General features: G+C 35.7%; 2 protein-coding genes across 2 annotated transcripts; one reads left to right on the top strand and one right to left on the bottom strand.

Annotated features, from left to right (window-relative positions):
- Positions 1 to 105: 105 nt before the first annotated feature.
- On the top strand, positions 106 to 7,577 carry LOC120775222 (cellular tumor antigen p53). Its single transcript, XM_040105293.1, has 12 exons — positions 106 to 363; positions 439 to 642; positions 697 to 936; positions 1,826 to 1,939; positions 2,004 to 2,043; positions 2,108 to 2,134; positions 5,431 to 5,481; positions 5,560 to 5,833; positions 5,909 to 6,149; positions 6,386 to 6,501; positions 6,642 to 6,947; positions 7,017 to 7,577. Exons 2-12 carry the CDS (start codon positions 548 to 550, stop codon positions 7,034 to 7,036), a joined length of 1,524 nt encoding a protein of 507 aa, XP_039961227.1. The 5' UTR covers positions 106 to 363; positions 439 to 547; the 3' UTR covers positions 7,037 to 7,577.
- On the bottom strand, positions 2,113 to 4,081 carry LOC120775229 (putative gustatory receptor 94a). The gene is made up of 3 exons (XM_040105306.1): positions 2,510 to 4,081; positions 2,291 to 2,449; positions 2,113 to 2,239 (listed from the first exon to the last, which is right to left on the bottom strand). The coding sequence occupies exons 1-3, from the start codon at positions 3,467 to 3,469 to the stop codon at positions 2,165 to 2,167; spliced, it is 1,194 nt and encodes a 397-aa protein (XP_039961240.1). The 5' UTR covers positions 3,470 to 4,081; the 3' UTR covers positions 2,113 to 2,164.
- Positions 7,578 to 14,280: the final 6,703 nt, after the last annotated feature.

Below are 14,280 nucleotides of genomic sequence, written 5' to 3'. Positions count from 1 at the left end.
GAAACGTCTGTAAATATGGCATCCTTTATTTAGTCTTTACTACGACACATAGTTTATTCAATAACTGGCAACATTGCGCAAATTAATGTGAAGTTATTTAAGTTCCACACATTTAGTGATTGTCTGCCGGTCTCGTACTTGTTGATTTTTCATTATTTCGCTTTAAAAATAGTTACATGCTTTCGATTAATCATAAATGCTATTCTTAAAGTGTTAACAACTACAAAAAGTGAATGAAGTTTTTAAATTAACAGTTTTAAAGTGAATAACTGCTTCGATTTCTTTGTCACAAGTCGTCCTTTAAAGTCATTAGAATAAGTTTTCCTAATATAAGAATTTAATATTCGATGAAACAAGTGAATGGTAAGCGCTACCGACGCATTTAAAACATCAACACATTCATTATAAAGATCTTCATCGAATTCGGCAAATTATCAGGGAGGAATCTGCGAATTTCACCACAATCCACAAAAGCATATAAGGTTGGCAAAGGTTTTTCCAAAAGCTGGTGCTGTACATACCTTAGGTCCAGCTATAAATTTCCAAGATGATTCAAAATCACTGCGACAATAGTGGTAGTAGCAACACCACTGTAAGCCCGATTAAGATTACAACTCTATCAGATACTACGATAAATATGAGGTGCTCATGTTTTTTTTACTACAAAAGGAAAACTTAACAATTTTCTTTTTTTAGGACTAAGGAACAACGGGAGATTGTGGAAGATAATAAGTATATAACATTGCAATTTCATTCACAAGAATTGCAACAGTTTTTAACCCAATCTCGAGTGCATAGTAGTTATGGTATTACAACCAACCAACTTGACATTTTCACTTCGGAAGCTAATTCGGGATATGAGCAGTTGAGTGAATTGGAAAATATGAAACCTTTGCCATTAACACCAGAAAATTATCCTAATAGTGTTATAACCAAGTAAGCAGCAAATTACTATTTATGTAACCTACTATGGATTAACTTCAGATATTACCTACTTTCGCATTTTTTAGCACATTAACCCATTTAAATTTTTATATCAAGAAAAGAGTTTAGACATCATTCGAAAATGTTTATCCTAACATAATTCAATTTTTTTGACTGGGAACTGGTTTGAAATTTGTTTACAAAACAATTATAGATAACTTAGATATTTCTAAAAATGGTCACTCTGGCATGTACTTTGACAGCTGACTTGTGGATTGTAACTGAAATGTATGGTTGCCAAACTTACGAATTCCAGAAATGTTCAATTTATAAATAAATTAACAAATATTAATGAAATTAACCAAAAACTATTCCAATTTCACATTTTTAAAAACTAATTTATTATTTAAAATTGATTCCATGACTGAAAATGAGATTTTCGTATTAATGAGCATGTTCATTCGTTTTTTAGAAACAGTTGGTTACACTGCTATTGCGCAGATTCGGTTTTCATTAATAATTGTTATTTACACTGTTGTATATGTTGTTTTCCTCTTTAATTTGAAGTTGTGTGTTCACATTGAAGAAGTAACTATATTTAAACTGGTAATATTTATTCGCTATGTCGTGGCATGTGATCAGGTAAATAGACAGAAATTTTACCAAATAAATGTGGTAGTGGACCAATTACATGGATATAAAATCCAAAGTTGAACTCAAGTGTTCTTGAGCAGCTGCTCGACATCCCAGCGTACAATAGAAAAAACAATATTTATATGTGACGACTGTTTGTAGCAGGTATGCAACTATATAAATAAGTGCAGAGTTACGAGAATATAAATAAATCAGGTTGTTAGATTACGTTAAGTATTGGTATTTATAGCATTCTTACTACTTCCAGCGAATATTCTTGTAGCTCAAATCAAACTAACAAGGACACAACCATGACGGATATCGTTCAAGTTTCCGATGCATCCAATCCTCCAGACGAGCTCAACAAAGAGGAGGATATTATGTGAGTATTAGTTAGCGAAAACATATATTTGATATGACCTTGAACATGTAAAATATTCTTGCAGACCAAGTGATGAGCCTTATCAATATCTACAAGAACTTAATGTAAGTAAAATAATACAAAATAATTGTGGTAATTTATAAAAAAAAAAAATTAATTTCTTTACAGTCGGATAATCTTATGCAGTTCAGCCAGGTAAGCAAAGTCTCTTATACTTCAAGTAGTTTACTTTAAAGAGAAACGTAGCGTGAGATCACTTTGCACGAATATGAGCAAAAAACTTGTGACCGCCGACAATACCTAGAAAATAAAGATAGTGAGGCATTGAAAATATTAGTAAAACATACTTACATCTTGAATAAGGGAAATATTTATTTCCAGCATTCCGAGTGGTTCAATTTTATATTTTGTTACTAATACCAGCAGCGAAAATGCGTCCACCGACTGCTTAAAACGCAAATCTGCATGTATCAAATTGATGCGTTGTAGAATCAAGCCAGTTTCTTGCACCTGAAATAGAGATGACTTACATAACATCGTTCACAACTGCTTTATTAATTTCAATTCCACCTTCACTACGTTATTATCGCTTATTTGCGCCAACAACATCACTTCGATAACAGATATCGCCAGAAAGGCTGCATTAGTTAAAGCTTGAAATACATCATAGGGCTCGTTGTTTACCAAAGTTTCAGCAACAGCTAAATATTGCCTAAAACACCCGACGGTGATGCCGCACAAATTACAAAGCAAAGAACAAATTACCGGCGCCGAAAGCAATTGCAAGTACTTTGTTGTTTGCCTACAAATAATGTCGTATTTCTGCGCAAGCAAGTCCACACGATCAGCCAAGTCGCAAAAGCGCTGCATACGATAATATGGCTTGTGCAAACTCATCTGCAGTGGAGTTTGCATGCAATTGACCTCATTGACAATTTCACATAAACGTTCATTTAATGTCTCCACAAGCACTTTGCCAATAACTAATGCGCTAAAGAAGAGATTGGGATACATTTGTGCGAGCACCAATGGTAAGACTGTATATAAAGTCCACAATAAAGGTTTATCTGGCTCGTTACGTATTTGTTGCAACAGAAATGTCACCTCATAAATGACAGGTATTAATAAGGCTTTAAGGATAACCAATCTCACCGATACAATCACCGTTCGCGCGCTGACTTCGAAGAATCTTAATGTCTCAAAAAGTGAGACAGTGTTAAAAAAGCGCACAAATGTACTTGACAGTATGAACGCTGTCAAATAGTTGATAATGACCGATGTGATATTCATGTAACGGTATAGGTTAGTAACATTTTCCAAATCGAATTCGTCGTTCTGCCAATCGTTCAGCATACTTTGACCATAAGACACTGTGAAAACGCTTGCAATTGACAATGCATATATTGCTATTATATAAGAATTGTAAAAGCGACCTTTGCGTATTGATATGCCATGCGCTGAGAAACCGAAAAACATCAAACTAGCAAATGTAAAGCCAACACATATTTTGACCCATTTTAAGTGCTGCATTTTTGTTTTTTTGTTGTTAATTTACAATTTTTCTTATGCTTTTTAAAATTTCAGAACTTTTAGTCGCGATTCTTTTCCAATTATGGTTTGGTTTATTTGCTTTCCAAGCGCGCACTTCAGCAGTATCAACTCGAATTTGTTTGAACGCATAGAAAATGAAAGTAAATAGTTGTTAATTGCCTTTTAATTGTTTGTTGTTATCTACAAATCATATCTAGCAGTTTTCCCCTAACACTTTATTTCAAAATGTGTTTGTCATGCGCTTTTACTCGTTTCACATATGTATGTATAATGTACATAAAATCAAACATTTTCACACCGTTACAGGAAAGTAATTCGTGATATATTTTAAATGAACATAAATTCATATCGAAGTCACGTGTTGAAAAACTTAACAAATTTAGTGCCACAAACTACCAATAATACCGTTCATAATTAAAAAAAGTTTCCATACAATAACATAATCTTGATCGCTCAGTTTGTATGGCAGCTTTGTATGTACATATATGCAATAGTGGTGCGATCTGACCAAAATTTGATCAGATATTGTGCCGTGGTCTTCGACAGTGGTCTAAAAAAAAAGAAAAACAAACAATAATCCATGCTAAAGTTCATTAAAGATGGTCAAATAAAAAAGTTTTTCACACAGTTAGTATGATGGTCCGATCTTAACAATTTGTTCGGAGAGCATAGGATTGCCTTGGACAATAATCCTTGTAAAATTTCATAAAGATATCTCTTCAAAAAAACTTTTCTCATACAAGAACTTTCTTTTGTTCGTTCAGTTTTTATGACAGCTACTTACAAGTGTATGTTTGTATGTACATACATATATGCTATAGTGGTCCGAAATCGGCGAATGTGTGCAAAATTTCAAATTGATATGCCAAAAACTGAGGTACAAGTTCGTGTATAGATACGACAGACAGACAGAATTTGTGAAATTTAAAAATAAGACATTTGAAGTAAATTTCGTAAGTATGTGTGAATGTATGTATATTTGGGACCCTGTAGGAAATCTCACTAGCAAAAGTCAAAACAAAAACCACTAAAATCGACAAGTTCTCTTCTGAATACATTAAAGAAGCCCTTCAAATGACAGCTTAAAAATAACGTTTTTTAAGGATTAAGATATGTACAATGAGCTATGGTTCAAAGAAATCGAAAATTGACGAAAAAAATCGAAAAATGACGGCATTTGCAAGGAAGTAGTTAAATTTGACCGAAATATGAAAAAAATCGTATCTATTGGCATTGTGGGTTTTTTTATAATTGTCGAAGAATAGGCTGTTAAGGAGTTAAATTAAATATTGGTGCTATCAAAACCTTCCTAAAATATATGTATATAACCTCTGTGAGATGTAGAGAACTATTTTAGTAAATTACGGAGGATCACATATTATTCTTTCCACCAGTCGTAAAATTTCTCACAGGGGTGCTGAAAGAACTATCGTGTATTTCACCAGAAGCTACAAGCATTTTTCACAAGCTTATCTGTCTTTATCGCCTTAACGCAATTACGGTGACGTATCGCGTGACGTTTACGCGCACACCCACACACACACGCTCAACAGTGAGCAACGATGTGTAGTAACACCACTACATGCAAAGTTGCGTATAAATTATAACAAAAATATAATACAAAGGAAGAGCGGCCAAGAGAGAGGCAATAAATTTGTTTACAAACAAACTGAAATTGTGAATGAAATTTTAAATTTGCTTAGTCAGTAGTGTTGTGTGTATATGTGCATGCACTGAGGACCTGAGTTGTTATTCTTCACGGAGTCAAACGGCCAGTTAGTTGTTAGTCAACTGCAGACCAAGCAAGTGTAAGAAAATGAAGTTACTACACTTGTGCCGACGATACGAGCAATATGTAAATAAACAAGTGCAAATAAACAAAAAACTTTCGCATTAACTCGCAAAATATTTATAATAATAATTATCTTTCTTTTCCGCAGCAATCGGCCATACAGGAGTTAATCCTGAAACAGCAATTGGATGCTAAACCGGTGAGTTTACGAAAATATTTTTAACAAAAAATAGTAATTTTACAAGATTATTATTAAATTTTTTTTATAAACACTCAGAATTTGGACATTTTACCTACATTCGAGGAGCACGATATTGGCGGCTACAAATTCAACGTGCAAATTGGTAGTAACACTCAAGCCAAGAAGAGTTGGATGTACTCGCCCAATCGCAAGAAGCTCTATATACGTATGAATGAGATCCTTTCATTGGAAGCTGTGTACGTGCCTAAGCTGCCGCTACAACAGCTCCGCGTACGTGTGCTCATGAGCTTTAAGAATGAAGTGAGTGAGCCAGTGGTGCGTTGTCAAAATCATCTCAGCAAGGATACTGGTATGTTTACACCGTTAATTAGAGGGATGTCTAATCAAGTTTATGTATAACTTTGTACTTTCCACCACCTTTCAGAGTCACATCAGAAGCGCCGTCACAGCTTGCTGCGCTGTGAAAATCCTACGGCTGAGTATTGCGGCACAGCTGATGGCAAAAGCATTAATGATCGTTACTCGATCTTAATACCGCTGGGTCTCAGCGCCATGCCAAAGAATGACAGTTCCATTTCGCAAACGATCGCCATCAAGTTCACTTGTCAGAATTCCTGCATCGGACGCCGAGAGACAAGCATACTTTTTCTACTAGAGGGCATGAGGTGAGTAGGGTGCACTATGAGCTCTGTGGTGACACAGCGGATTTATCAATAATTATAAAAAAAAAAACAAAAAAATTCCTTTGCACTTATCAAGTAGATTTGCAAACATGTTGCTGCATGCAACCGTTTATACGTATATACAAATGTATGTATGTGTGTATGTTCATATGTGTATGTGTTTGTTGTGAAAGTCCTATAATGTAAGGTGTACTGATTCATTCTCTATTTACGTTTAGTGGTGAAATACTTTCACAACGTGTGCTGGATGTCAAGATTTGTAGCTGCCCCAAACGAGACTTCGAAACCGATGAGCGCAACAGCACAGTTCCATCCAAGCGTAAATCGAGCGGAGGTTTGTTAATTGCATTACATTAATTATATGTATATAATTTAAATAGGAGAAAACTTTGAGTTCGGTTACAACGAAACTATAATAATGGTCCCTATTCAGGCTATAAAAATAAATAAACATTGTCTTTGTTGTTGTTGCAGAAATGCCAAGTCGCGCGACGAAACTTATGAAAAGCGCCAATGACAGCAGCAAACATGCAAAAGCTTTAAAGGATGAGGACACCAGCAGTGATTTGGAGAACAGTGATAGCGGCATTAGTATTGCGCGCGATGTAGACTTGCAACCAACGCCAAGCGGAGGCTATCGCCTTGTCATTGAACTCGATAAGGAAATGATGCAGAAAGCTATCGAAAACATAAGTCAAGGGGTTGCGCTGAAGATTTTCAACGAACCGCAACAGGCTAAGCATTATAATAAAATGTGTCGACAGCTAAGTCGATATAGAGGTTAGTCGAAACTTACCTAACCTTTAAAGTGTTTACTACTGACCATATTTCTTCTCTTCTTTTTTACAGAAAAATTGCAGAGAAAATAATTGTGATCTTAATTCGTTGCGTAAAAATGCCTTTACTATGTAAATAGTTAGTTATAAGTAAAGTGAGGTTATGTCTACGTCTAGCGTTGTACTTAGTTTGTGAGTCTACGTCTAGATTTGTACTTAGTTTGTACGGTTTCGTTGTAAGAATTTGTTGCGTCCATGTTTTTTCATGTACCCAGCTAGTAGCGTGTATGCATTTATTTCTCTGTGAAACATTTGGCACTACGCGTCTACACGCTATTCTTTCTTATTTTGCCTTTGTTAATTGTATGTAATTTTGGTCTTTCGGTAATATTTCAATTCCAGCTTTGAAATGTTCTGTTTAAGCGCTTTAATGTACATACATATGTAAGTTTTAAGTGATACTATTTTTTTTGTTGCTAAAATACATATTAGTCTTTATTTTTTGAGTATTTCTCATTCTTATATTTTAATGCGAATTAAACTTTAACTGTGAATGATCAATTAATTTTTTTAACAATAATAAACAAAAATATATGAGTTGCCACTCGTCTTAAAATCACGTTTGATAATAATATTTGTCGATTTATATTTTTAGTCAAATATAATTTCAATACTATGCTTTTGGCTGAGACGAATTGGGAAATCCAACCAATAATATAATTTTATTCAAATAAAGCCCATTACCACTAAAAAGTCTTAACGTAAAAGGAGTACCAGTTGGGACCAGTTTAGTTTCCCACTCTAAATATACATATGTATGGCTTATATACATAAATATGTACATATGTATATTGTCACCTAAAGTGCAAAACAACGTGTCATCAAAAAATCGAAATTGAATTTTTTATTGCTTATGATTCACTACATCATATTACATACACATATGTACATATGTAGCACACAATTTTCAGCTTCCGCTGTCAGATATACCAATATATAACCATTTTGTAACCAAAACTCAAATTTTGTTTCATTATGAAAAAAATAATTCGAAAGCGCTTTCAGATATAATAACCAATATATAACCAAAAAATTTTGTTTCAATATGAGTTTATGATACCCTATATAGTAGATAACCATTTTGTAACCAAAACTCAAATTTTGCTTCAATATGAATGTATGCTACCCAATATATAACCATTTTGTAACCAAAACTCAAATTTTGCTTCAGTATGAATGTATGCTACCCAATATATAACCATTTTGTAACCAAAACTCAAATTTTGTTGCAATTTAGTGGTTTCTATTATATCGTTTTGCCTTCGCCTGTAAACTTATATAAAGTGATATTACGTTATTTTGCATTTTAGGTAGTATATCGTCAAAGCTTGAATAACCTAACTGTGCAGCATAACAACAACTTTATTACTATTTACTAGAGTTAGGTTTGCTTAAGAGGTTATATCTACTTGCGAGTTAAAAAATGTGATTTTTCTGAATTTTTTTTGAAGAGGCGTTTTATTTAAAAAATAAATACAAAATTTTTACATTTGCAGAATTTAATATACTTTAATAATTGTCAATACATTTTAAAAAATTTCGGTTTCCCTTGACACCGCAGCCGATGTTCAGCAGTGTTTCTGAAAAAAGATGACTAGCGTTGGGGGAGATTTTTCTGCTTAAAATAAACTCAAATCCAAAAACTAAAAAGTTGTACTATTGCTATAGATGAATACAGGTAATGTCCAAAGCACTAGTCAAATTTCGATTTTTGACGTAAAAAAAAATAATTTTTGTGAAAAAATGCTCACTTCAGTGGCTTAAAAAATCGAAATTATTACAAAAAATCGTATTCTATCAATTATTAATTGAAAAACATATCTAGAGTATGAAAATTTCAAGTCGACTGCTCTAGTCGCTTTGGAGAAATTTTCTTCATTGACTCTGAAAAGAGCGTTAAGAGAAAAATGCTTTAAAAGTTTTGTCAGCCGATTACACTTAGGTAGTTAAAAGACTTGCAAATGCGCTCTTATCTCCGAAACTATTTGTGGAATTAACTTCAAATTTTCGTACAGTATTCTTAAATATACTTACAAATAAAAAATTTAATTTTTCGGTACTCACATGTGAATATAATTAAGAATCTTGCTTCAAACTGCTGCCTTAATTACTTGTGTCATAAAAAGCGGCGATGCTTTTTTTATAAGTTTCTTCCTTAAGCCACAAGTTATTGAACTTGCAAATCTATATTATGTATGGCTATGTGCTACGGCAATTATCGTTTTAACATTTAAGTTATAAATTTAGGAATTTTATGTGCCTTTTATGTTATTTACGAAATGTTTAAAAAGTAAGCAACTTAAATAAACAATGATTTTTGCTAATCAAAGCATTGAATTAATTTGTTTGGATTGCAATTCTACATACAATACACTTTTCAGACATATGTATAAATCTAAAACTTACCGATACCAACAAGGTTCGATTGCCGGTTTAACTGCAGTAACGTAGAACCGGCTGTTGTGGGAATTGAGTCAAACCACCAACCATTGCAGACGAAGAGCTTGATTTCTATAGCAACTTAAACTCCTACTTATCCCCAAACGATCCTGACATATATTTCATATGTGATTTGTGTCTAATGAGTCTCCGCATGAATCTAACCATCTCCTTGCATGGCTAGCAAACCCTACACATCTAACACCCCTCTCCCTATAGTCCGACTACGTTGTAACAGCACGCTTTATGGACTAGATGACTTAGATGACCTCGATGACAATCAACACGAACCTTACCACACAAGCGGGGAATAGGTGACCCTTATAACCATAACAACAGTTTTCCGACATTTCAGCGAATATTCAGTCTAAAATGAGAGAGCTTAATAAATTGCTGGAAGCAAACTTTTTATAGGTTTTATATCTAGCAGACTTAGGTACGTAGAGCAGATAGCCGTGGGCATAGCCAATTAGTCTCTTAATATACGTTAGGTTTGGGAGCTGGTACCCGCGACGGAGTTTATGGTATTTCCGCTTGGGTTATTTACGTTTAAGCATTGAGTTGCCAAAAGCGAATAAAGGCGGATAAAGACATCTCTTAATATCAGCAAAGCGTTTTCGCTCGTTATACCGAATGAACGACTTCTGGACTGCAATGAAATTGACTGCAATGAAATTGACTGCAATGAAATTGACGTCCGTCAAACTTTTAGCTTCACCGGATTTGCTTATTGGACCACTTAACTTACCTACATATGTGTAACTGGAGCAAAATGAGACTTACAGAGTGTTAATAGCTAGATAGAGCTCTTCCGTTCTACTCTGTGCCAGGAGATTCTCGCACCCGTGCAGGTGCTGGCGCCGGCATTGCTAGATTACAAGAGGGCTAGAGTGGTAGAATGAAACGTCCTTGCTGCTGAATACGTAAACACCACTTATTGAATAGTGGAGGAAGAAATCTTGGATTTTCGCAAGGAAATCAGAATACCATAAACCAGACCACAAACTATTTTGCTTAAATAAAACTAAGATTTTTCAGTTTTCGAGTTTGGCTCGAGCCGGATTTCAATCCGGTCAAAGGCTTTGTACTAAACAGAATTCCCTAAAATTACTAAATGAGGAATGTTTCTTGCTATACGATTTTTAGTATGATGAGTTTGTATGAATCCCCAAATTCGATTCCTCCAATGTTGGTAAAGCACTTGTCACCTAGTATTTTCATTTCAAATATATAAATAAAGTACTATGTGCTATCTCCGGAGTTTGTTTTACTATATAATCACAATCACACAAGCATAAAGACGGTCGAGAGATCGTTGAAGACATGCCTCATTCTGGACGACCCTCGACCACTTAAATTGATGAAAATATTAAAAAGGTGAAGGATATGGTGTATGAAAATCGTTAGGAAAGTGTTAGAGAGATGCCAAGAGAGCTCGACGTCTTTCGCGAGTCCCTTTGAATGATTTTGGTGGATATTTTGAGTATGAAACGCGTTCTTGCGCGACTCAATCCGATAAAGCTGAATTTTTTTCAAAAAGTGTACCGTCAACGGGTCTCTTTGGACAAGCTTATCGTGAGAGTTCCGACCTCACATTAATGGAGAGCATTTTAACTGCCGATGAGACATGAGTTTGACATGCAAACAAGTCAGCAATCATCGGAACGGAGGGGAAAAAAACGAGCCGAAAACAAAAATAGCACGCCAAAGCCGCTCAAATCAAGGTGATGCTCATGCTTTTTCGATATTCGTGGTTTTGTGCATCATGAATTTGTTCCGCAATGACAGACGGTCAATAAGAAATTCTATTTGGTATTGAGACGTTTGTGTGTGTGAGAACATCCAACGAAAATGACCGGAATTGTGAAAGAACAATTCATGGGCGTTACAAGATGATAATGCACCATCGCATCGAGCCACAATTGTGACCGAATTTAAGGCCAAAAGCGCAAAGAGTAAAATCGACAAACACCGCATTCACTAGATTTGGCTCCATTGGACTTTTTCTTGTTCACCCAAACTGAAATTGCAGTTCCGTCGATCCGGTTTTCAGTCGATCGCAGAGATGAGACAGTATTCGCTGAAGGAGTTGATGCTGCTTTAACAATAACACAGGTCAACACTCAATTTGCTTCTTTGATTTTATCAACTGATTCTAGTTAATTTGGGTGCGCTGAATTCAAAACTGTAATCAGTTTGTCTCTATCAGCTCTAGTTTCCATGATATAGCTTTTTTATACCCTCCACTTAACTTATGACTGTGTAATCGTTTTCGAAGTTGGTTACATATATGTTTAAACAATTTCTCGCTAAACTGTCTAGCCTTTGTATAGAAAACATTTATTATTAGGCTTAGTATCCTCCCATATATGTAAGTACATAGCATATTTCCTCTATCACTTTTTCTTGCATAAATGTAAATATGTATTAAAGGCAGCTCAGGTTCAGTTGCCACATATGCGCACCAGAGAAGCCATTGAACTTTCCGTGCAATTGAAATTGCGAAGACTTGTGATTTTGAAAAGTTTATTACTGTCACGGCTAGACTGCTAGAAGCAACCACATATGGATTACTAAGTTATAGAAGAGAATAAGAAACCACAAGAATGTCATCTGCAGCATTCAATTTGTTTGTTGCAGCAAATGTCTTTTGCATGCTAATTTCATGTTGCGCATGCGTGCTGTTGCACGCGTTGCAACATATGTCGGAAAAATGTTATGAATACAGACATACAAACATACATGTATATATGTACATATGCTCGAATGTGCATAGAACGCCAGTAAAGATAATGGCACAGATGCTGACATGCAATTTTTAGCGCAAAATCTGTTTTGCCACATGTGACGTTGGCACATGCAGCCGCGACGCATTGGCTGGCCATTGACCTATCCTAATAATGAACTCGTTGCGACGACGTGCAAAAGTATCTGTAACATTTGCTTGAACATTTGTAGTGTAGTATTTTTGAAGAAAGTGGTGCGCTTTGAAAGCGAAAAAAAATATTTTTTTTGAAGCGGACATTTTCTATAATTTTTTACGTGTTAAACGCAGTACTTCACAAAAATAGCTTAAATCACTGGCTAAAAAGACTAAAATCGCTCTTAGGTATATGCGCATGCGCGCCCGCAGCAGACATGAATAATAACAGTACATGCACAAAACAACAAAAAAATGTTCGAAATTTCATTTCCAATCGAACACATTATTATTTGTGGCAAACGCGCAAATATGGCCACAAGCCAAAAGTGAGTAAGTCACAAGCTTGGCTTGTGCGATCACTGCGCTTTCAAATAAATACCTACCGCTTTGACGCATTGACACACATCCATACACACATATGTAGGCGCGATGTTTGTGCAGTTGACAACTGCTGCCGCCGGCCAATTCAGGCGGAAGACCTGTTGTCGTTCGCTGCGCTGTTGCCATTTAAGTTTTAAAGCCTTTTACGGCGCTTCCAAGCTCTTTGGGCATGAGCTGTGCGTGTTGGCGCGTGAGCGGCATAAATACAATTTGTATGTATCTGTTGTAAATACAAAAAATGTCCGAAAAGAAACAACAATTTTATTATTGAATCGTGTAAACAATGCGCAACTATCAGCAGTGAGTTATTTTACCTTCGAAACGTCGTCTTCCCTCTTACAACAACTCTCTTCCGTAGTCTTAAAAACTCTCGAACAAAGTTGTTGCCATTAGCTGCTCAATCGTCTATTGAATTGTCTATTGAGACGCACCTGCGCAATGCGTACGATCGTCTGTCGTGAAGTACTTGTTTGCTTTTTCATTTAACTTTGCCTTTTATGCCCATTTTGTGGCAATTATGACGTCCAAATGTCTTTATCATTAGTTCTTTAAGTGCTGCGCTATCTGATTATGCTGAGACCAAGTGCGTTAAGCGTCGGAGCTTTTTCATTTCCTATTTTTTTTGTATGTAAATGTACTTGTATGAATTTAGATATGGATGTACGTTGACCAGACATTACCGCTGAAGTTGAGTCGAAAATTAAAAACAAAAAACGAAATACTCAAGATAAAGAAATTGTTTTTACTAGGAGCTACAAGATCCCGAAGGTACCAGTACCGTGGATGGGTAGTATCCACTTACAATCTACAGATACGGTGAAGTATTTAAAGCACGTCCTAGATAGGATGAAACCTGGACTGGACTGGATAGATCAAAGAAGATTGATTTGTATTGCAGCAGAGGAGGTATTGGCAAAAGGGGGGATCCCTCACCGAAAGTAGTCATCTAGCTCTACGACACTATAGTCAAGCTCATTATGTTCTATGGCGTCTTTAAGTGATGGAGAGTCTTAGTGATGGAGAACTTTAGGCATTGCTGGAAGGTGTACAGTCGTGAGAATTGATATCAGTTAGCGTTCAATGAATGGCGCTCATCACCATGAGTGGTGCGCTAAGATCCACACCAATAACAGTATATAATGCCATTCTACATATAGTGCCCATAGACTTCGCCGGAAGGTGTATGATCGCGAAAATTGCTATCATACTCAGAGAATCTGGGTTTCTAAATGAAAATGTGTCTGAACATTCGGAAATTATCACACGGTTTGATTTCATATCGGATGTTTTGTGTCTTGGATTCTCCAAAACAAACTTGGGCGGCTCTCATCCCAGCCACCTAACTCCGCTAACAATAGAATGAGAACGTATCAGTGCTCCACTCTCCTCATGTGTTCTACTACTAGATAGTTAGGCTACCATCAGTTCTTGCGTTGTCGCAATACGATTATATGATATCTATTGCGTTCTCTTCCTTCAGTAAAACTAACATCTTCCTAGCTGTGAGGGTCCTAACAGACCATTCGGCGTCTTC

Source organism: Bactrocera tryoni, chromosome 1 (assembly GCF_016617805.1).
Source record: "Bactrocera tryoni isolate S06 chromosome 1, CSIRO_BtryS06_freeze2, whole genome shotgun sequence".
Taxonomy (NCBI): domain Eukaryota; kingdom Metazoa; phylum Arthropoda; class Insecta; order Diptera; family Tephritidae; genus Bactrocera; species Bactrocera tryoni.
Note: the sequence above shows the minus strand (reverse complement) of the source record. Positions and strands in the feature narration are given on the sequence as shown.